The 24,328-nt window shown below is 37.6% G+C and overlaps 1 protein-coding gene across 1 annotated transcript in view; it reads right to left on the bottom strand.

Moving 5' to 3' along the window:
• Positions 1 to 3,776: 3,776 nt before the first annotated feature.
• NALF1 (NALCN channel auxiliary factor 1) overlaps positions 3,777 to 24,328 on the bottom strand; it is a 495,812-nt gene continuing 475,260 nt past the window's right edge. Inside the window, exons 2-3 of the mRNA XM_064440597.1 lie at positions 18,636 to 18,807; positions 3,777 to 7,341 (exon numbers count right to left, since the gene is read on the bottom strand). Coding sequence (XP_064296667.1) covers positions 7,046 to 7,341; positions 18,636 to 18,807 — 468 coding nt within the window. The 3' untranslated portion in view covers positions 3,777 to 7,045. The remainder of the gene's footprint in view (positions 7,342 to 18,635; positions 18,808 to 24,328) is intronic.

Below are 24,328 nucleotides of genomic sequence, written 5' to 3'. Positions count from 1 at the left end.
ATACATTTTTTTTCCTTCTGTCTTTGTTTTTACTGGTCTTCTCCAAAACCCACAAAAACTTAGTGACTTGTTTCCCATTGTCCACAGGCCTGATATCTTCCAGTGGATGTAGCTGCTCTGTTTTTTTTTTAATTTTTTCCTTGAAAGCTGATTAGTAGCTGATGATAGTTATGTATCGTGACTGCATAGGAACTTGGTCCTGTAAAGTGCTAGGTGCTCTTCCCCATCAAATGAAATAGCTAGAACTGAGCACATTTGGTTGAAATCCTGTATTCCCTGTACAAATTGTAATAAATGCTGTCAAAATTAGGTAATGCAACAGGTTATTGACTGCCTAATATATAATCTGTCAACTTTTCTGAGAGGAGGAAAAAAGCATCTCTCTCCCACATGTGTGCAGTAAGCAGACCTTGCATATTTTTACTAGGCCAATTAATAGTTCATTAATTTGTGTCCACTGGAGCAGCACCAGAAAAAAAAAAAAAACAGATAAAAATAATTCTTCTTCTTTCTTGTTCAGTAAAGAGTAGCCTGCTGATTAGAGAGAGGACTGATGTACATTCACAGGAAACTCAGTCACTGCATTCTAGCTGGTATAGGGTTATCACTTCATCCTCTGTCCATACTTCATGCAAAAAAGCTGGTGTAGGAGTCTAAGTCTAGTAAAAAACTTCAGGAATGTGAATCCTTGGTGGAGGCAGGTACTTCCTGGATGCTCAGAGGACAACTCTGAGAGAGCAAGGCTAAAATAAGACTGAACTGTTAAGTGTAGACCACTGGCTTAGGTGGCACCTTCCTCAGTAGATTCTCTTTATATATCACCAACTCCTACTGTGTATTACACTTCATCCAGCTTAATTCAGAGGTGGATATTCACCATTTACAAGGCATATAAAAGTTGAGGCTGTAATGCCTCAGTGTTGTCCTAACTAAAGATACATTCAAATAAACCTTGCAGCGGTGTATGAAGACATTTCCTTCTGCTGCCTGCTTTATCCCTCTGACAGAAAGTACCCCTCTTCTTTCGTTAATTCCCCCTACTGCTAAAGATTTGATGGAAAAAATATGTGTGCCTGTGTTACAGATGTCCGTGTTGGTAATCTAGTCTTCACCCAGATGCCCCCTCATTTTTCACTGGAGTGGGACATCATGTCTTCTTTTCTGCTTATCCTACTCTGGGACAACAAATCCTGGCAAAATCATACAGGGGGCAGCTGGGAGGGGTAACGTCTGAACTGCCACAGAGAGATTTGACAGTGCTTTGTTGTCAAACCTCTTATCCCTTCTGCTGAGATAGTCCTCAGTGTGAGAATAGCAAAAGGATTTGAAGACATACACAGCTGGTAAAATCTTCACCCTTATCCCTTATTCAGAAGGCTGGTTACAAAGCATGCCTATCATTTTAATCCTATTTCTGTTGTTTGGGGAGTTCAGTGCACGTATCGCACATAAAGCACAGTAGTGGTTCCTCTGACCTTTGTAAAGGGGCCTGACTGAGACTGAAAGCGTGAGCAGGGCAAGCACGGTTCCCTCTGAAGAGGAAACTGAGACCCTTTGTGTATGTCTAAGACACAAACGTAGCATTTAGAGAATGAGAAAGCCTAGAGGTTGGACCGAAGTGCACTTCGAACAGAGGCTCTCCCTTAGGACGCATGACTGAGACCTCCTGTGCTACTGACACCTGCTCCAGCATCCCATCTGCTGGGGTAGGGTCTGTGTTTGGGAGCTTCATGCAAACGTCAAGGATTTGAATGAAAAGTTCAGAAGAATAATAACTAAGCTTATAGGCGACAGAATGCTGGCATGAATAACCAAATGTGCCCCTTCCCCCAAGTTTTTTACTTTTCTTGTTACAAAATATATTTTTGCCACTGGAATTTTACCTGGAAATTCACACTCCATACTAAGGAATATAAATACAGTAATTTTGCCCTGTTTGTTTTATAGGTCTTATCCTTTGGCTTTTTTATTCTGCAGTATGTTGTATTTATAATAATTATGGAGAACATATATTTCCGTCTCTTAAAATAGTGCTATTTCTATATAGATCTATACCTACATATGCTTTTTTTTTAATGCTTTTTTTATGGATTGAGAAGATGGATTTTTCCAAGTTGGACAAGCTCTATTTTTGGTGTGGTTTTTTTTCTTTTTTTTTTTTTATTTAGTTTCATCACTCACAATAGATCTTTCTCTCTTCTCCTTTCAGGGACAGATCAAGCTTGTTAACTTTAAAAAAAAAATGCTGAAAAATACTGGAAAATTTAGAGGTGTTCAGTAAATGTGATTACTCAGAGCTGTTGCAGAACATGTTGACAATTAAATCCCTCTGTTTAGATGGTATGTGCTGCAGTCCTATTTACTATCCAAAAATCTATTTTTATTGAGAACTACCATATTCGGAACTGAACGTATTATTTCCCAAGCTTCTCTAAAATGCTGCTGTTTCCTGGCGGCTGCTGACAGAGTCTTTTTTACCTCAGAAATGCTATTTAATTTCATCTCTGCAATGATGAGGTTTCTGTTAGTTTGTCCTCCATGTTTCTAGCTAAATTTTGAAATCACTCCTTCACCAAACTAATATAATAATAGACAATAATAATGGTAAAAAACCAGGTCCATTCACTGTTATGATGCCATTGCCAGTCTCTTGTTAAGACTCGTGTGGCTAGGGCTGAATCCATTGATCCTCTGTTGATGCACTCTGCCCACGAGCGATTCCTGAGTAAAGACTACGGGACAACAAATCAAGACCTATGTGCTACGGTGAATTTTTTGTGGGTGCATGCCTGTACCTGCATCAAGGCCCACTGAAGTCAACACGACTCTGAGCCTGGCTCGAAGCCTGCCTGTGCAGGGCTAACCACGGGGCTGTGGCACTGATGAGATACACAGTGAAAGCTGCAGTAAGGACCAGGCACCTTTACAGACCCCTTGCTTAGGTGACTGTTTACATGTATCTTGAAACTTCCTAAGACAAATTTGTTACACTTTCCTTAAAGCTACCTCTACTCTGCAAATGAGTTTTGCTTGTGCTTTGGATAGTCACTTAAGACAGGTTTCACTGTGTAAATTTGTGTCCATGTACCTAAGCTGTCTTCAGCTCTCACGATACGCAGGTATCTTCTGTGCAGAGAAGCAACACTTACAAAAAGGACATTCATTATCTTAACAAATACAGGGAGAGCAGAAGACAATGTACTCATCCCTCACTTTTTAATAGAAGTGTGTAACTATATAAGCTGAAAGCCGTATCATGTACCAAATGAAACCTGCCATCTCTGCTGTTTGAAATACAGCTCTCGTTCTTTCTCCTTTAATCACTTCGAATAACATTATTTTTAACCCTCAAGAAGGAGTATTTTTAAAGTCTGTGTTTGGTCTGTATCTATGGTTCCACAGATTCTTTGGCAGCTGATGGCTTGGTTTCATCATTTATAGAGCTAAAACTTCATTCTAACATTTTGTTTGTTTTTGTCTTTAAATTATGGCGTGCAGAAGGACAGCCTTCACCTGCTGTATTTTCCAAAAACAAAAGATACTTTCTCTTTAATGAAAGAAGAGCATCAATATAATGTATTACCAAATGCAAATGCAATAAGGAATAACATATAGCTCTTGTTATGTTATATGACATTTGGCTTAGCAGTATTAACATATTGCACAAAATCTGGATTTTCCCTACTGCAGAAAATAAGACGATAAAAGACATGGGAAATTTCTCTCTTCCATATAATCATAAAATAAATATTATTCTATTTTTTCTTTTACTTCTCATCAGTCATTTGCAGAAATATTTTAGTATTATTTCTTGGTTAAGCCAGCTCTTTATCATGTATGTATTAGGCATACAGTACAAGGAGAAATGGAACAAGATGGCAGTTATAGCAGTGGCAAGATGCAAATTTATTCTGGCAAAAAAGTAATATGTGCACAATATCGAGCATGCTTAAGTTTGTGCCAGGAAAACTATTACGAATGAGGAATGGATGGAATGATATTTTGCATCATACATGACTATGTGTTGCTTAACTTCATAGAATAGTCTTTGTCTACTCCTGATGTCCCATGTGCCACCAAGAGAAGCTGTATACCAACCTGCTGGAGTAAAAATGGCAACAGATACCCCAGCAGTAGTCACCTCTGCAACACGACTCTTTGTTTAAAAAATTAAAGAAATAGACCTCAAAAAGATGACAGAGAAAATTCACAGACAATTGAACTGCAGGCACTGACCCCGGGTGGAGAGAGGGGGAGGAATTAATTACATCTTGCACTTGCGTAATAATTGAAAGTCTGTAATTGTTTTCTGCTTCATTTTGCCCAAGTTTAATTTGGCTACTTTATGCATGTGATGGTGTTGTCACCATTTTTCCTCATGTCTCTCTCATATTGTGTGACACGTGACTGAGTGTAGCCAAGCAGTGGAGGAGTCATATTTTTCACTGACACCACTTGAAAACATTTTAATAGAAAAATAAGGGATGAAGGATGAAGAAGAGCAGGAGAGAAGAAAGAAAATGCCTTAAAGATAGCTCACCATGAGGCAAAACAGAAATAATAACTCTTCTTCACGTGCCAATTCAGTTGGGATGAACCAGACTTGCTACTGTATTGGTACAGTGTAAAAATAGATGACAGTGAGTAATGGTGTGAACAAAAAACTATGAGGAACATCACAGAAATGGATGTTGGATGGCCTTTGCACAGCAGAGGTAGATAAAGGTTATAACAAACTGTTTACTGACCATGTACACTTACTAGAATTAAGAGGTCAGTTGAACAAGAGCTCACCTAGTAAGAGCTTTCTCAGTAGCGTGACTCGTCAGCTGTTCTACACCACAGCACTGCCCAGTTATTGCTCCGTCACTTTTCAATAACATCTCTGTCCTTTCAAACATCTACATTCTACCATTAGTTAAGGCTTTTTCATTTGCATTTCTACATTTTCCCCACTTTTTGCATCAATTCAATATAATTAATACATGTGCCTCTAACAGAAAATAAAGTAACTAAAAAGCACCATGTTTTATTGAACAAAATATAGCATGTGCAAGGAAGGGCAGGGAGGAATTATAGAAACAAACCAGTGCTGAAGAATTTTGCATTAGCTGGTGCTTTTTGTTGTTGTCATATTTGCACAGATCGTTTTAGGTTCCTCAGTCCAGGTTGTAGCAAAACACTATCAAAACAAATACTCTTGCAAAATATTTGAGCTTTCGCAGCTTAACATGTGCATCTTGAACCGCCTAAGCAGTATGGTTATCTTCTTTTTGTTTTTTACCCCGAATTTAACAGACCATAAAGTGTATACAAAAACGCATTATGCACCAGTGATTAAATATTCTTACAACATCAATATTTATCAAGGGGTATTTCATAGCTAGAAAGTAGGTAACTATATTTTATTTCCTAAGAGAACATTTCCTATAGTTTTCCTTCATCTCCCAGCTACACAGCAAACATCTCTAAAGTGCACTTCCCAAGTGTAGTTAGAGAATAGGAAGGAATGTAAAGTTTTTAAAAACAGCCCTTATTAACTTTTCCTTCCATTGATTCTACTGTAAACTCTAAAAAGCCTTTTTAAAAAGCAAATTCTCATACACTCAGCAGGTGAAATGTTCCCACAAAAACAAAACTAAACAAATTAAAACCCACCAAAATTGAAAAATCAGCAATCAGATTACAATCTTTTCTCTTGACTACTCATATCCTAGTATATCTTTACTGGTTTTATTGCACATTTATGAAAACGGTTGTCCTATATATTTAAAACAAAATAGTTTCTTTTCTGTGCTAACACATTCTTGTGCACCCTTAATAACTAGAGGAACTTTCAACAACATGTAGATATTAGAAGAACAATGGAATCAAAACAAAAGAGATACTTTGTATTATAGATGCTCAAAGGCTTCTAATGCAATTTTGTTGAGACAAAAAGACTTGGATTTTGGAAGCTCTTTGCTCCCATTCCTTATGTAAAGCTGCTGGTTATGTGACAGCAGGAGAACTCAAAACGTAATTCACAATGAATGCCAATCCTTCACCTCCAATATGAAGGCTTCCCAACTACTCGACTTGCTGAGCATAACTGGTTTTACAAAGCGTATCTAAAAAAGGCTGCTCCTGTTCAACTGACCAGTGAGAAAGGACTGGACTTCTTCAAAACGGGTATTGGAGCAACAGTTTGTTATATATTTCTTTAAACTTTTTAACTGTCCGATCCCACCTTGTAAGGAGAGCACTTGTTTGTTCAGCTAAAAGGAACCCCCTTCACGCTCCTTTTGGGTTTGCTCAGTCAACTGGTTTGTGCAACAGCGGCAGAGGCACACTGGAATAGTGTACCCATTCATTGTGATTACACAGACAGAAGCAAATGTACGTTGTCTGCAACGGGAGATGGGAGGGGAAAGGAGATGAATGGTTCCCATGGGTAAGAGGACAGTTAGGCTTGTTTGGGTTTTTTTGTGGTTGTTTTGTTTTTTCTTTGTTTTTCTTCTTTTTTTTTGTTAAATTTTGTTTTGTTGTTCTTTTTTGTGGGTTTTTTTGTTGTGGTTTTTTTTTTGGTTTTTTGTATTTTTTGGTTTTTTTTTCCTTTTTTTTTTTTTTTTTTGCTATGTCATGGAATCATAGCAGTCATTCCTCTAATAGAAACTGACAGGACATAAAAGACAGAACTATCAGATGAACACACACAATGACTAGAAATATATTGACAGAGAAAAGACTTAATTTAGCTTTGAGAAACCGTCCCAAAAATAAAATCCTGTATTAACAAGTGCAAAAAACAAACAAAAAAGAAACTCCAAACATTAAAACACAGTGTATAAAATGGTGTGAGAAATTTAAGTCACCATACAGCCTTTTAGTCAATAAAAAGCTGTGTTCATGCGTCCTTGATGTTTGGGTAGTGGCCCATTCTTTTAATTTTACCCAAAAGGTCATTCGAGAAGACATCTAAGGGTAAAGCACTCAGTCCTTGCTATTTTTGACTGTAGTCATTTGGGCCTGTTCTGTTTCTGTCATATAAGATAAATCCTTTCTTTTATTCCTCGTTAGTTGAATTATCTTCCAAAGTTGTTATGCCTCCAAAGCCCAGTCCTGTTGAGTTCTGTGCTGCTGAGACTGTAAGTACTGTATGTAAGAGAATTAATACAAGAACACACAGTTTAAGTCTGCTGTTACACAGTCTTGATGCTGATGAAACTGTGAGCGATGTCCTGTGACACATTGTTGAGCCACTTGTTTTTATAGTCCCTTTGGATTGATGATCTGATAATAGTCCCCATCTGACATCACAGCATTCTGGTTCTGCATTGGTTGGATAGTTTTCATAGAGCCCTGTAGGGTAAACACAAGAATAAATTAACACCAGGCACAGAAAGATTGACAGAAATTGGTTGGTCAAAGGAACAGATGATAGTTTAGCCTAAGCTATCAAATCCACATCTTCAGGTTAGGCTGAGGCTCTCAAAATGCTGACATTTCATATAATTAGAGTTGTTGAAAGGATATGCGTCGTCAGATAGGAAGCAGCATCAAAAGATCATTCAACAGAAGTATGACACTAAGCATGATTGTGTAAAGAAACAGTGTCAAAAAGTAATTGTTGGTGTTTGAAAGATAAGGGTATTTGAAATCTTCCTTTTGGGGACGTGACAACTAATGATGAAGTAACAACTAATCAAACTGGACATTTCAAAAAAATTTGAAAGGATCTTGAAATTCTTCCTCAGTCTGCAAGTGCATACCAGTAATATCACTGTCCATGAAAAGCTAGGCATTAAATAAAAAATAGTCGATATACTGACAATATTGACAATATTGATTGTCAAACGAATACAGATCCAACAGCTTCACAGGAACAGCTTCCAAACAGAGCTGTTCAGAGCCTACTTGTTTATCCAATCTCAGATGAGTTCTTCCAGATGGGATGTTCTCTTCAGCATATCCCAGAAGTGAGAACAATCTTTCTGTGCCATACAGTAATTGGATCTCCTGATATTTCTGACTATACATCTAGGCTATTTTTGCCTTTAGAACTTTACTGAGTTACTCAGCCTGATCTGATTATGAATTTTTGAATAGTTAGAGGAATTCTGTCTTTTCCAAAAGACACAACTGTCTTTTTGGAAATCGCCAATACTGTTTTCATTACTGCATAGGAGACTTATATAACCAGAGTCTTCTGTTTACTTCTCATATATTTGCTTTTCTGGTAAATTAAAAGAACCTAATTTAGCCTGTTTAACTAATGGTCAAATGCGAGAATGTCTAACATAATGGACAAACATACCTTCTCCATTTAAACTGATCTTGGAATAAATTTTGCAGTAAAAAATAGCTCTATGGTAGTGCTAGGTTTTACTAGAAAAATCCTCTTTTTGTTGAAATATTAGGATAAAGATTTTGAAAGCAGCTACATAATTACTTTAATTTACAACTTTGCTTCTTGGAACAAGAATTACATTTTGTCTAAAGTATCACATGATGTTACTTTCAAGAAGCAATGCCTACATGTTCAGGCATAGCATTCTTAGGTTCAGGTACCAGACTGCCTGTATTTTGTGAATAACCTGTAAAGAAAAGCAGCACATCCTAAAATAAGATAAAACTGAACTCTTTCATTCCTACTTCCATAATATTGATCCGCAACAAAACAAAAAGTGCATTAGGTATGCTGAGCATGTTAAAACGCAGACTAAAGCTAAACTGTCACTTTTTTACATAGCTGACACAACAGTCTGCTATGTTATGTATGAGTCCAAGTAAAGTTGCATCTATTTTTGGATTCAAACAAGTTTTTAAAGATACAAGAATGAGAACAACTTTCTGTAAAGTCAAGGTTTACTCTGTAGGAATTCAGGCCATTTTTGTACCTATGCAGTCAGATACTTAAGGCAGCGTACCAATGCTTGAAAATTATTTATTCTCTCTCAGATCATCACTGAACATACTTCATGTTTTTAAGAAATTCTGTGCATTTTGGAACGTGTGGACAGTTGTCTACTGCAAGTATAATAAAGCAATCTTATTGATAACATATTTTCTGAGATCCATCTTTTGGTGTTTGTATGCATAAGTGTGTTTTGAAATATGGTAACATACAGGAAGTTCTTCCCAAAGCAGGTAATTATACGATCTGTTCTGTGACTGCAGTAGCTCAAAATTTAGTGGTAATTGAAAAGACACAGAGAATGGGTAATTGTTTGATCCCACTGAGGCTTGTTTACTATTCAAACTGTATTTCCTGCCACTCTTCTTATAGGAAAACCCAGACTTCCTTTGAAATCAAAGCCTATATATACAAGCTGGCAGTCAAAAGGTTTTTAAACAGTTCATATATACTTACTGAATTATAAATAAATTGAAGGCAACTCCACGTTCAAAGCTGCATTGAATTCGTTCCTTAATGGAAAATTGCATTTCCTCCTTATTTCACTTCAGCAATTGAATTTAGGTTTTGAATTTGCAGTTACATGTTTAATAATAAATTAACTACAGAACCACTATTTGTACGACAGTTGCAGAACCTTTAGATAAATTCAGTCAGAGCATTTGCACTGAAGTAATAAAACTTCACAACAGTGCTTCACCATGTACTTTTTTTTATGGCTGTGTGTATCAGTTTTGGCCCCTTGGATCTAATCAGTCAGTCTGCTCAGAGAGTTGCAGACCTGTGACTTACCAGAAACCCTGGAAAGCTGGCTACATCAACCTTGGAAAACCATGGAGAAAAACCCCTATTTTGTTCTTTTAGGAAAATATTTTATATGGAAACTGAATTTGGGATAAGGAATAGAAAGGGTACATTTACCCACCAAACTACCAAGGCTTCCCTCTTCCTTCAGCCTTTATAATTCAGTTTGTAGACATCATTACTCTTTATTACTTGGTTGTTGAGTAATTATATTTCTAAGACTAACTTTCCAATGGTTACTGGCTCAAAACCTACTTTGCTTTTCACGTTTCACTTAGAATTCTCAGCTCTGGATCTCCATTTCCTAGTTTTCCCAGCACTCACCTATATTTCACCAGCAGAAATCTTAGTCCATACAGGGGTCTTGGACTTTGATCTTAATCAAGTATCTAGAATTTGCCAGGATACTTTTTGGTATCAATCCATTATGCTATTGCTCATGAAAGTCAGGTAAAAGCTATCTCTTTGCTTTGTACCCAGATACTTTTTTCACATGGAGATAAACTTTTCATGACCAGCACAGCAGTTATATCTGTAAGGTGTGTTACTAATGCTGATGTAAGAATTAAGGCTATTCATTTGACTGAGATTATGTTAATGGAGACATGACTGTGGATAAATCCCATGTATCCTGCTCAGCTGAATCATACTGAAAAAAAAAACCAAAAGGAGCGAGCTTCATATTCTCTTTGTGCAGAAACAGCTTTGGGGGAAAACCAGCAAGCTGCAAATATGTTCTTACACAGGAATTAAAATCACAACTGTCTATGAATGCATGGTCTGCTGATCAGCTAGATCACCAGCTAAGTCAGCGAATGCTGTGGTTTCTGCCTGAGCGCTTGAGTTTCTTTTGCACAGAAACTAGCATGCAAAAGAGGTGGCTGCATTTCCACATCTCACCCCAACACTGTCGGGATGTGTCATGCTTATAGCTGGATCTGTATCTGCTGCCATTGGTCTGGCTTGGCCCTCTTCTTGGTTTCTTTGCTACAGAAAGGGCTATGGAACCATAGTATTCCACATCTTTCAGTCACCATCAAAGGAGGCCGGTCTAGTTGATATATTTATTGTCGTTGTCGGATAAGTATTTTGGAAAGCCACAGAAATAAAACAGATCTTTTGGTATGTTAAGTTTTTTCCTCATTTTCTTTCTGTATAACTCTAAACTGTGATCCTTTTCAAGATAGATTTCTGATTATTTTGAGGGGCATAACAAGCTTCTTGTGCTTGAAGAAAAGACCATGAACTAGAAGAAGAAACCAGGTAAGTGCATGTAGTACACCAGAAGTTTCAAATGCTCCATTTTATTGTGAAGCAATAAGTAAATAATGAAGTAAATAGTGTCTGTCAAGAGTGATCCATCCAGCACTGACATCATTGTACCAATGAATGCCAACACTCTGCATGACATTTCTCTTTCTGAGGAATTATTGCTGAGATTTCAATATTAACCTTTTCCAACTACAGAAGGCAAGAGAACACATTAGCTGTTATATGACTAGATTCATCGGTTGCTTACATCTGATCTGGAAGCCAGCTTTCTTCAATCTTATCCAGATGGTCCTCTCAATTTCTAAATTGCCGTGTCTGTGACACATTATGGTGCTTCTGTTTAGACATGTATTTTATATCGTTGATGTTATAAAAAGTAATAAAATGAAAGGTAGAAGAAGGCTTAAAGATAAATAAACTATTCTTTAGTCAAACTGATTATTCTTAAACTGGTGAATATAGCTATTCAGCTCTTTTGAAAAGGCTAATTTCCATCTCATACTCCATTCCAATTGCTGGATTGATCTGGGTTGCTGCGTTTTAATTTTGTTTTATCACTATATGTTGGTGACTATTTCAGAGGATTGGCTCTGGAATATTTCCCTGTGTGTATGCATCCACATTCGAGAAAAAAATAATCATGTTTCTTCACCATGCATGAATTTTTTTTTTTTTTTTTGCCTAAAATGCATACAGGACCAATTTCCTCCTGCCAGAGTAAATCAGTTTTATCCCTGCAAAACTTACTGAGCTGCTGCAAGTCAGAAAAATAAGTAAACAGGTGACTCTCAAGGCTATACAATGAAGCTTTTTAGCTCTGCTATGCTGAGATACAAGATAAGGGTGAGATAACTTACTTCTAGCAAGCATTTGATTTTCCCCACCCCCCTCTAGTTTTGCTTCTGTTATGTACAATTTTTGATCAAAAGGATTTACTACTTAGATATGATAGGAAAGGAAAGGGTCATACATATCTAAGTGCTGTGTTGCCATAGAAATTCCAGAGATATCAATAGCTTAATTGCCTGGGTTGTTTTTATAGGAGAAAAACATTTGCAGTTAATAAACCTGTTATAATATGGGACCTCATTCATGGGAAAGCCCCAATATTCAAGACTAAAAGAACACTGGACTCAAAAAGATGAGCTATTTAGTTGACAGATTCTGTTGCGAAACCATGTCACATTTTCCTTGTAAGCAGATCCATAGCTAGCAAGAATTTAAACCATGCTTGTCAAACATAAATGGGATTTGTCCTGCTGTCTGTGTTAGCTTAATATTTTGATATTTTATGAGTTACTAAGAGGTGCAAACAGGTTGCAAATGACACATTATTATGAGTTATTTTTAGAGTAAAATTTTGGATCAAATATATATATTTTTTTGGAGTTTTCCAAGAACAACATAAAGTGGATTAAATTCAGGGATTTTCGCTTCTTGAATTGTTCTACAAAGAAAAGATAGGTTGCAATGCATTCTATATATCACATTTTCTCAAGGAAATTGCTTTTCAAATTGCACTGAAATCAGGGCACCTGTTTTGAAACAGTCTATAGCTAAACCTGCTGTTGAAACCCAGACACACATCTGCCCCTTGAGAAAAAGTTGCAGTTAAAAGAATTGTTCCAAATACCTTTGTTGAGCTTTGTTAGTCAACAAACCCTTTCTAAAATTTGGTGAGAATTCTCTGCAACCATTCTCACTATATCCTTAGAAACATTAGTGTGTGTGCTATGAAGCATGACTGACAGTTTCCTTTCTGGTGATTACTTCTCATTACTCTAAAAGAGGAGGAGTTTCTGGGGAAGTGCTACTGTGCATGGATCACATAAGCATATGCTAGTGATATTTGCCAGCAATTGATATGTGGGAGAATATTCACACCACACGTTCCAAGTAACTGATATGTTAATTGCAACACATGAAATTAGGGCCCTAAATTAATATGACCCAAATGGAAAAATATAAGTGATTCAAAGCACCTGAATCACCTGTCCTCTCACCTCTTCTTTCCTCTTACTTTCTCCTTCTACACTGAAAACTATCAGAAGTCTGTTTAGCACAGGAGTAGACAAATTTGATTCTCCTCTTGGTGGCAGTAGACTCGTTCTGATGACACCGCTCTTAGGAAATACCAGAGGTATTTCCTAATATGCTAGTTTTGGAAGAAGCTAATGCAACACATCTCTGCCTTATTGCTGCTTACCACATTCACTTCCTTGCCCTCACAGAGGACCTCAAGTGCTCCATTAAATTCCATAACATCTATCATACAAGTAAAGAGTGTGAGCATGTGGCTGGGATTTCCTGCTTGGTATTTGCTGCTGGGCAATGGCCCTGTTATGCCACAAGGCACAGAGATACCGTAAGTCTTGGTGAATACAAAGAAAGCCCTTAGCACACAGGTAATTCTGCATTCTATAAGTGGTCCAGACTTGGTACATGGATAGCAGTTTTGGGACTGTTCTCCTAGCAGCCAGAATAGGCTATGTCTGTATTAACAAGTAGTTTTGGGTGAAAGGAGGAGATCTGTATAATGAAACAGCTGGTGCTGAGTATCTCATGTCAAGCCTTGAAAGCATTTGAGAGTTTTTTACCTCACCCTGGCTCTAGTCTGATTCTATAGAAAAAATGAGCATTAGTGTTTGGGACGTGCTAGGTATGGTCCTGTAGCACATCTCCTAGTTTAGTTTAATTCAGAGGAACCCAGTTTGTATCCTCCAAGAACTCTCCCCAGCACAAGTCAAATAGCAAGGAGTTATGAACAGGAGATTTGCTTCAAAAGCACACTCCTGAACTAGATTGCAACAGCAGCATTGCTATTGATGGCCTATCCTGGCTGCTGAGGGAAGGGCCATGTGTGTGGAGGAGAGCTAGTGTGTTAGCCCCTTTCTTTGGGCACCTCTGCTGCTTATTTGGTGGAAACGGATCTCATGTTTTCTGGGTTGAGCAAACTGAAAGCCTGAATGGATAGTTTTAGCTGTGAAGAAAACATTTATGACCTCTGCATCCTCTCTCTGCCTCCACTGGGAGATAGCAGCAAGCCAGCCAGAAACAGTTCATGGGCTGGACCAGTCCCCACTCTGGCTTCTGGACCACGTTACTTTGGAAGGCATGGGAAAAGCAGGAGTTGTGAAGTATTATCAATCTCTCCCCAGTGCTCTGTACATCTGTCAGCTCTCTTTTCACATTCAAAGAGCACGTGTGAAAGAAATCTTCCACATCTTCCATTTGCACTGGGGAAAAAAAATGAAAAGATGACTACATTTATAAAAGAAAAGAGTCCCACTGGTGTGCACACTGTTTTCATGGGAGTCACAATTAAAAATCTTGACCTGGAACTTTGCATGGGACTAATTCATTGTAATCTGCCATGTGTGTGCATGTATGCCTAAGCACTATTATTATCACCCTTAAATAAGATTCTGTTTTGCATGGGTAATTCTAGACATCTGAACTGCAGAAAGAAACATTAGATGAAACCACTGGAAACTTCAATCATATGGATATAAACTCCGATGGTCTAAACTGAAAGCAACTATTCAATTTTAATGAATATGAAAAACAGTATGTTCCAGAACAATGCCTGATGGAAAGACTAACTTCTTTCCTTCTATTTCCTAGAAGAAAGGGTGGAGAGGGAAATACAAACTTCTTTCTAGCTAACCACATGTTTCCACAATCAGAACCACACTATGACTGTGATTGATTTGATTAATCTCCCAAATCCTTTCTTTTGCACTGCAGTCGTCCCACGTCCTCACATGCATTTCTACAAAAGACAAATTCCAGTGATACACAACCAGGGTAGCAACCCCTTTCCTTTTTTGACTATCTGCCTTCATTGGTGGCAATCAAGTAAGATATTCTTAGGCTAGAATACTTATTCCTTACACCGGTTCTTCGGGAATTTCCAATAAGTCATTATTAATCCATACTATAAACTATTTTTTGTTTTTAATTTGATGGTGTTGAAGGACTGGAAGAGAGCTAGTACACCACCAACCTGTGTGATTCTTAGCCACAATTATGGCTCCAGCCTGCCCCCTATAATGACTCTACATATAGCCATATTTACTTTTTAAAAGCCTTTTAAAAAATATTTATTTAGGAAATATAAGATAACAATGACTGCAAAATTTCTTGGGGGAAAAATAGCTAGCCCTGTGGTTTTTTTTTTCATCACACTGACCTCCCAAAGGAGGATAAAACTTTTGTCATTATTTCTTTTTACAGCTTCCACTACATTTGTTTTTTACAGCCACCAACCTCGAGAAAATCCTGCCTTGAAAGAAAAACAAGAGTACGCGGGTCCCCTGCCTGCCGGTGCTGTCGTGGCCTGCTTCCCGCAGGTGCCTCCGTGCCCCCGCTCACTGCTGCGGCAGGACTGCGGTGGCGGCGAGGGGAGGTGGCAGATCACTACCACCACGGCAGCTCGCAGGCCTGCCAGCGGCACGATGCACCCCAGCCTCTTATCTAGCTGTGACTGGAAAATGGCACGTAATGTATATATGCACATCCTGCGCTCTGTGCTGTAGTCAACAGCAAATAAAACCAGCTACCACCAGTACGCCTTTTCCTGTTACTTGCCTGCCTGCCACGGTGTATTGAAATGTTTTATAGAAACCAATCCCCTGTCTTTCCATTAATTTACTTGTTCTTAGAGGATATAGTCTGCTACCATGGAGAGGAGGAAGGAAAGCCCTTATTAGAAAAATATTGTTTCTAAAACATTATTAAAGAAAATCAGAATCCACAAATTCTGACATTTCTCAGAGATAAATCATCCTATAAACAGAGGGACTCCTTTTTTTCTCCAGACAATATTTTGTAATTTACAGTGTTCCTTAGCTAGCCAGCTAGTCTTGCGTTAGTTTCATGGGGAAAAAATATCATACCAGCACAACCCAATTCAGTTCCTGCTGGATTTGTCTGAAAATGGAAGTCAAAATTTCGAAAAAGGACCTGTAGCATTTTTCTCCATGGGATAGCATCAGAGTCAGGAGAAGCAGAGATATTCAGGCTTAATTTAAATGAATGACTGGCTGTAGCAGAATGCCATTCATGTGGAATCCCTGAATGTAAAGTTTGCTCCTGCTGTGTTTCCTGTAGCAGAGCTCAATGGTGTCCGGCTTCACAGTGAACTTAGGCCGAATGGAGACACCAGACAACCAGCTATAACACCTAAATATCAAATAGAAATACCTTTACCTAACTCTTTTAGTTTTTGCCAATGAATTTCACCCACACCAGGAAGAACACGATCAGTAACTAGAAATTCAAGATGTCTACGAGACAGCAGCTCACAGAAAATGCAGCAGGAGAAGAGGTCCTTCAAGACATGGGTGACATGCTTTCAGTTGCTCTTCTGCAAAAGGAGTTCAACTGTCAAGCCACAAGCTATGCTGAGGAGGAGTATTTTATCTGCTGTTGAACTCACTGTACTTTGCATGAAGTAATTCTGTTTTCTCTAAGCTGTAGATTCTCTCTAAGCTGTAGATTCTTTAGCCCCATGGCAGATATTAGTCTAATTTCTCATTGGTTAGTGGCAGGAAGTGCTCTTACAGTGAGCTGCTGATTAATAACAGGGTGACAATGGGCATGTATTCCAGACAAAGTCTGAAGTGCAGCCATAGACCTCTCTTTGACATCTTCTCTTGCATGCAACTGCCTAGTGTCAGCTTGCTGACTCCTATGGGTCTGTGAATACAAGCTCTGCTCTGCTGATACTGAGCATCTTGACTTGAGAGGACAAAAAGTTCAATCAAATATTAGTTACTGGACTGCTGGGATGAGATTCGCGCCACCCTGATTTTAAGTGTCTGCAGTAAGACCCTGGTGACTAACAGCAGCACAGCAAAGAGTGTGCAGATGCCTACTTATGCGGAATTAAATAGCTCTCAGCTCTACTGACTACACCAGATCTTCAGTGAGTCTAGTGACAGCTTAGTCACAGAATTTACCTGTAGATACTCACACTACTAATACCTGCAGTAAAATGAGTTTAATCCTCCCCTAAATCTGCTTTTCATCCCAAACTCAGAGAAATCTTCTGTCAGTAATCTTTGCAAAGTCATCAATTTTATGTGTTTTGGGAATGAATTTGGTCTTGAGATGTACGACGAAAATGAAGAGGTGGATATGTATTTCCTAATAGATTTGCTGAAATAATTACTAAGATGGTTTTGTTTATTTGTTCTTTACCACTGTGTATGTGTGTAAGTGTGCACACATGTGTATATACATGTGTACACACACACACATCTAAATTGCACACATGTTGTAAATAAAAATGTCCTGAGTTTCTCATTTCAGCTTTTACTGTCCAATCTTAAACTGGAAAATAATGCTCATTTGCTTACTGTGTATGCGTATTGGAAGGCTATTAATATTTATGAAATGCATTAAAGTGTTAAGCACCATTACCTTATTGATGACTATCAAATTTTAACTCAACTTACATTTAATGCTATTGTTTTTTGCATATGGATGGATACTGCTTGATTGTGTGCAGTAGTCTTAATCTTCAAGAAGAAAACGAGTAAATATCTTGCTACCAGAACCCACCCTAAATAATACAGGATATAAGGTGAAGTGAGCTGCCACAAACATTATGCCTGTCTTTGAGATGGTATAGACCATTTATGGAGTTTTATATTTCACTCTGTTTTTAGGTAGCTTGCCTTGGGCAACTCATTTAGTATCAAGCTTTCCAGTGCAGCCCTAATTTAAGGTGCAGGCTGTCTAATTTCAGATATTTGGACCAGGTTGTCAAATGATCTCAGTGTTGAAATGTCTTTTTTTACTGATTTATTGGGAATAAGTTGACTAAATATCTTCAAGATTCTTGGATGATACTCTACGCACCAGATATCTGCAGATAACATTGATATAAGCTGAAATTTTGCACGGATGACTCCTAGACAGTCCTGAAAAAAAGTACCTGAGATACCTGAGATGTACTAAATGTATTTCTTGCCTACCATGTCCCCTCTGGTTGGATCATTCTGGCATAGTGTTTGAAGCAGAATGGAATGTAAAAGAAATCAAATAATTTTATCAATGTGCAGACCTGTATTAGCAATATCTTTTAAAATACTCACAGAATGTATCAGGACTCAAAAAGAGACTGGAAGATCAGTTCTTCACAAGTGAACAACTCATCCTTAAAATTCTTCACTAGTGAAAGACCTTTCCTTAGACATGTACCTTCTAAGCTGCTGCAGAGTCTTGAATGCTATGCCTCAGATTCTTCGTTTTTCTGACATAAGAATACAGGTGAACAAAGGTGAATAAACCAAAAACTGGGCTTGTCTTTCTCTGATTGTTTTTTGTTTTTTTTTTTTCTGAATATTGCATGACCAGAGCTTCTTTGAGGACTGCATGACATGGAGCAACAAAGATCCTCCACCAAATTATTAAGCATAAAAGATGACCTGAACAAATTTCTTCTAGTAATTTTGGTTTGTAAAGTTAATGACTGTGGCCAGCTGTAGTGTAAATGCGCATTACTAAATCTGGGCTCAAATCCTAGCACACCTGAGAAATCTTTGTGATGAGGAATACCTTCAGGCTCTCAGACCTCATGGAAGAAACATTATTCACACTCTTCTTCACATTTAGATTTATGAAAATAAGTGACTTTAGCTTTTCTATACTATACCTGTACAGATGAAACTTGATAGTCCTCCATAGATGACATCATCATTGTCTGGTAATATAAAGGGACACCTCGTCTGAACCTCCAAACAGTATTGCTTGCAAGGAATTCTGTTGCTGCAGTGAAACTGTGTGACTTCAAAATACTGGGAACAGAGCCAGGCTTTGTAGACAGTCTGGAAAAAGAGAAGAACCAGAAGTATAGATGGATGACAATAGCACTGTCATTATTAGAAGAACATACTGTACTACACACCTACATTAACACTGCTTCTGAAAGCAAATTTTGAGCAAATATCACCTGACTAAAACATACTCTTAACATTTTACTCTCTTCCACTTCAACAATGAAAACTCCAGCCAAGTCATTTAAAAGCAAGTTAGTCAGGACTAGGCTTATGCTGTTATTTTATCTTTATTTGTAAACAGGTGTGTCTCTTAGATGCGCCTTTTCATTAGACACACGAACCAATGCCACACACCCCTGTGTCTGTACCTTATCATATACAAACTGAGATCCTAACCTCCTTTGAAGCTGGTTTGGGAAAAAACATGTGAATGTAAAGTGCAAGAAAGAGTTTAAAACTGGGCTAAGGCCAGCTCTGTTCTGTATATCATCTAGAGCTAAACCATCGGGTTGCAATAGATGGTGCTGCTTCCCTTCAAAAAGACCTTATCCAATCCACAGCATTAAAACACACATTAGGGTTCCTGAACGCCGACAGCTGTAGACTAGGGGATAAATCTGCAACAGTGAGGACCAATGTCTACATCTGGGAGCTAAAAGTAGCACATTAAAGATGCTGTCATCTGATGCTGTGTAGCCCATGGCTGCAGGACTATTACAATTATTGTTATCATTATTTAAATAGAAAAGGAAAGTAAACATGTTGATTTTAATTTCTTTTACCTATTGTCTTCTGAGCAATGGTCTTTGTCATATGAATTAAACTAAGCTTTTGGACACAGAAAAGTTTCACATGTGATCATACAAAACCAGATTCTAAACCAGACTATAAAGGTGATGAAAATCCTGTAGGACCGAGTACAGAGAGGTTTGCTTGTTTCCTGTTTTATTTTCTACTTATCTGCTTTGAAGTACATTATTTACTGGCTAGATACTTGCTATGTAAGTTGTTATATAATGAAAATTTCCTTTTTGTATTCATTCACAATGTCTGAAAATCTTAGTAACTACCTTTCTTTTATCACAGGCTGAAAAACAATATAGTCAGCTGATTATTTTCCTTCTTCCTAGACCTGTTTTTAATAAAAAAGGAAACTTAGATTAAATTTTTACACACTGGAAATACAAAAACTGACACCTGAAAAGACCAATCTAGCTGAGAGTTTGGTTTCATCTCATCAGTTGTAATTTTTATTAGTGTCAGTAGCAGCCTAAGTTGTATAATTGATTTCAATGTATTTGTCCCAGAATCGCAGAACTTTTACCTTAGCTTGCTTGCAACAGCGGCAGGTATGGGTAAGGTTGCTAGGTGATAAAATGAAGCCTTTATCACTAATCTATCATTTGTGATTATCTCTTTATAGTAGCTTTTGTCTACTGCATTCTGTAGAACACATTTTTTTCATTACAAATTCAATTTTAATTGCTTACAAAGGTTTCTGATCCACAGTAAATGATTAATGGGAAGGAAGACTAGGCAATGTGTGTACTTTTTGTTCTTAAATAAACTTCTAAACAGCAAGTGGTTTTCCCAGTGATGACTATATCTCCTACCACATTTTTAATGCTTCAGTTGCTGTATTGACACTTGCAACAATAAAAGAAATAAAGTAGTTGTTTTTCAATTTTTAATTAGTCAGTGAGGATAGTCCATTGGTTGGAGACAGGAACACTGGCTCTGATAAGAGATAAATATTCACAGATGTTCCTTCCTGATCACTAACACTGTAGATCTGTTCAGTATGAAACCACATTTTCTCTTCACAGAATAGATCTAAGAGTAGTAAGTTGGTTTATGAATCATATTTTAAAATGTATATCAGTTTATAGGGAGTGTATTGAACAGCACACCATACATAGTAACAAGAAAATGCAAATCCATATGACTACTTAATCAAGAGAGGAAATAAATGTTTATTCAAGAGCAGAAGTAAATAATGCAATCATAGGCTTCTGTGAACATTTTTATGCATCCAGCCTCAGTTTGTACACATCATCTTCCTGCTCTGATTCACAAATCCTCAGCTTTGTGTCAAAATTACATTTGAATTGTTGTCCATATTTTTAAAGAATGCGTGATTATACCTGTTCCTGAGATCTGTTTCTCAGATAAGTGTCTCCCACTCTGTATCCTTTTTATTGCAGCCCCTTTCAACCCCATCTGCAGTCTGTATCAAGATTTTTAATACGCTGGTCTCATTTTTCTCTGTTTTGGACAGTGAGGCTACATGGAAACTAAGATTTTCAGAGTTCTGTCTGGATATGAACTTAGATCATATCCCACTTTGGGTTAAGATGCTGGTACTTATCAGCCTTCCTACCACCACGTTCTGGTTTCTTCAGAAGAAACTTCAGGTTAGTGGGACAAGATACCTCTGCAGAATACTGTAAGATGTCCAAGAAATAGTAGGTGAAACCCTCAGGTCATCCTGAAAACTAGCCTAAAAGATATGAGATCCTGGTCTTCAACCCTTCCCACAAAGATCGTTCATTTTTCCAAGTCTTTCTCAGGCCTGGAAACTGGCATGAAAGAGCCTGAGTAGTTGGAGTGAACACCACGGAAAAGCACCAATTTAAAACTTGAGTACTTATAGTGCAGCTGAGGTGGAATTTAAAGTCACATCTGCATGAGAAAAAAAAAAGGGTCAAAGACAGATTTGAGCACTAGAAAAGGCTCAGCCATAATGCCTAGCTGGTAGCCCACTGCCTTCACAGCTTTGCCTTGTGCTAGCTCATACATTTCCAGACAGTGCCCAGCCATCCTCTGGGAAAAGGCATATTTCAAGCACCACACCCAGTAAGAGATTTTGATATGGCCATGCTCTCCTTTGAAGGAAAAGGAAAAACTGTAGATGTCTGCAGAACTGTGCTGGGCCAGCTGGCAGACTAGCTACTAGATGGTAGACCACTCTGACTTAATAGTACAGCTGTGATTTAAGTGCCTGCTTTCCCAGTCAAGACCCCTAATAACCTCTCCTACCCTTCTTGGGCTTCTTAGACTTTCTAGGCACCAAAGGTTTTACACAGAAATCTTCCTCTTTCTGATATTTGTGCATACCACTCACTGCTCAGCAGCCTTTTCATGAGTCCTGTAGCTGACCCAGCTAAGTAAGTAGTTCCAGAGCAGTCCAAAGTCTTTTCTTTATTTCAATGATAGTGAAAGGTGGCTCCTTTAGCTTAAATAGTAGAAGCCCGTGATTTGGAACTGAAATTTATTGAAATTTCTTGAAATTTTCCAAATAGCAAAGCAGATATTATGGCTTTTGATCAGCCAGTATTCCTTCTTATACCCTGGAAAATATAGGTTTTTGTTGGTCGGGAATTCTGCTCTATCTACTAGCAAATCTCAAATGATGATTTTCAGAGTTTTGAAACACGTACTGTATAGCAAGGTCTGAAAACACATATTGGCTTGGATTTTGAGTATGGTATGCACTTTAAAAACTGTGCTTTGAGAAGGGGATATTTTCTATTTTTTAAAGGACATCAATGGCTAAACACAAAGATTTTTAGTCATGATAAACGCGTCTCAAAAAATACTGCATATAGAACACTTTAAAGTATTAGTTATATTCTATAAGCTTTTACTATGTCATTTTCATCATGTCAACTGAAAATGAGTATTTCTTACCTGAATGGAGAAAATATGATACGTTACATATGTTAAGCTTTTCATGTCTTGTAAATGGTGTAATTATTTTTTATCTTACTAAAATACAATATATATATGACCATTCTGAGCACAGTTTTCCTTTCTTTCTGCTCTTCCTGTAATTATACAGCGCTTGTGCCTGGCTTTCCCCCCCCAGCCCCTCATTTCACATCTGTTCTGAATTGCATGATACCAGTTGCTAAGCTGAACTGATCCCTAGGTATTGCTGAAAAATAAAGGTAGAACTCCACACTTTCTTTAAAAAAAATGAAGAAAGGATATTTTTTATTAAACTATAAAATATTCCCACCATTTTTTTTTCGCATCAATACTACATCCTTGCAACCTAGCAACCCAGCAAACAATACATACTCCTCTCAAGCATTAACAGAATATTCTCTTTCTTTCTCACATAAACTATGGTATAATGGGACAGAAAAATAGCTCTCATTTCTGGAATATTTCTCTACAGTGTAGCTTAACTGCTTCTGTGGGAAGTCTTTAAAGTGGCTTCAGCAAATCATGGGTCACTGACAAAAAGGTATAGATCTTGTTTGAGGACATTGGTATGATACTATCTTTGTCTTCTTGTGCTGGCATAATCTCCGCCAAAATACAGCCTCGCTTCTTATGCAGATGCGGTTGTTCCAAATCAAAATAAGTCAAAAAAAAAGAAAAGAAAAAAGCCCACACCTTAAAATCTAGAATGATAGCATCTCGTGTAACCAACCTCTTAGCTACTGCCTATCATGCAAAAAAGGTCACATCTAAGCATCAACAGGTTTTGTGTATGTGTGGTCATATGGGACAAGGTCAATCTCCTTCATAAAGTCCAGAAAACTGAGCAAAGTGCCTCACTATGAGGCTTCCAAGACCAATCCCTCTTTTCTAAAGTCTAAAGCTTAAAAAGGCTGTATTACACATGATAGCTGACATGAGTTGTTCTGAACAGGAAGATTTATAAAAAGTAGGAGCCAATGAAAAATGCGTAAATGCACATTTTTATACACCGTTTTCCCGTATCTCCCATATGTTTTCTGTTTTCTATTTCAGGATGGTACGCATTCACTCTGATTCTAAGTGATATTACGACACTGTATTCTAGCTGCTTCTTTCATTCTGGTCTCTGCACTTATATTGGGTTTTCTTTGAAGACAGATAAGGTGGAATGCAGATGTGAGGAGAAGAGCATGTGCTAAGTAGCCAGAGGCAGGGAAAATCCTCCAGATTTTCCATTCAGTAAAGTTTTCTAGAGCAAGATTCTTGGACCTTCAAAACATACACCATCTCAAGATTCAAGTCAATAAAACAAATGTCCTGAATTATATTTCAAGGAAAACAAAGAGGAGCTGTGGTAGTGCCAGACAAGGCTTTCACTTTAATATTTCCTCAGTTAAAGAAAAGAAATGCCAAAACTAACTCCCAACATGAACAGAACTAAGCTGGGTTATAAGATACAGAAAGATATATAAATAATGGAGAAAATATAAGAATACACAACTATCAACAATTTTGAAGAAACCAGAGGAAATCTAGTGATTTTCACACAAAATCAGTAGACAAAAACATCATTTTTATTAATAAATATCTTGTGAATTTAAGCCAAGCCACCAAAAACAAACACAACACTAACATACAACATAGATTTTCGATTTCTTAAATTTATAATTTCTGCTACATATTATAATCTTGTGTATGTGTCACACACGTATAATGCAGAAAAATAATTAAAATGGTCTTGTGTTTTCAGCTGGTTTGGGAGACGATGAAAACCTTTGAAAAATCAGTTGCTAGTAGAAATCTGGCAGACTGATCTCAAAGAATGGAAAAAAAGCATGTTTTTCTTTTGGTTTTGTTT

This window comes from Phalacrocorax carbo, chromosome 1, assembly GCF_963921805.1.
Source record: "Phalacrocorax carbo chromosome 1, bPhaCar2.1, whole genome shotgun sequence".
Lineage (NCBI taxonomy): Eukaryota > Metazoa > Chordata > Aves > Suliformes > Phalacrocoracidae > Phalacrocorax > Phalacrocorax carbo.
This window is presented reverse-complemented; position numbering and strand designations above follow the sequence as displayed.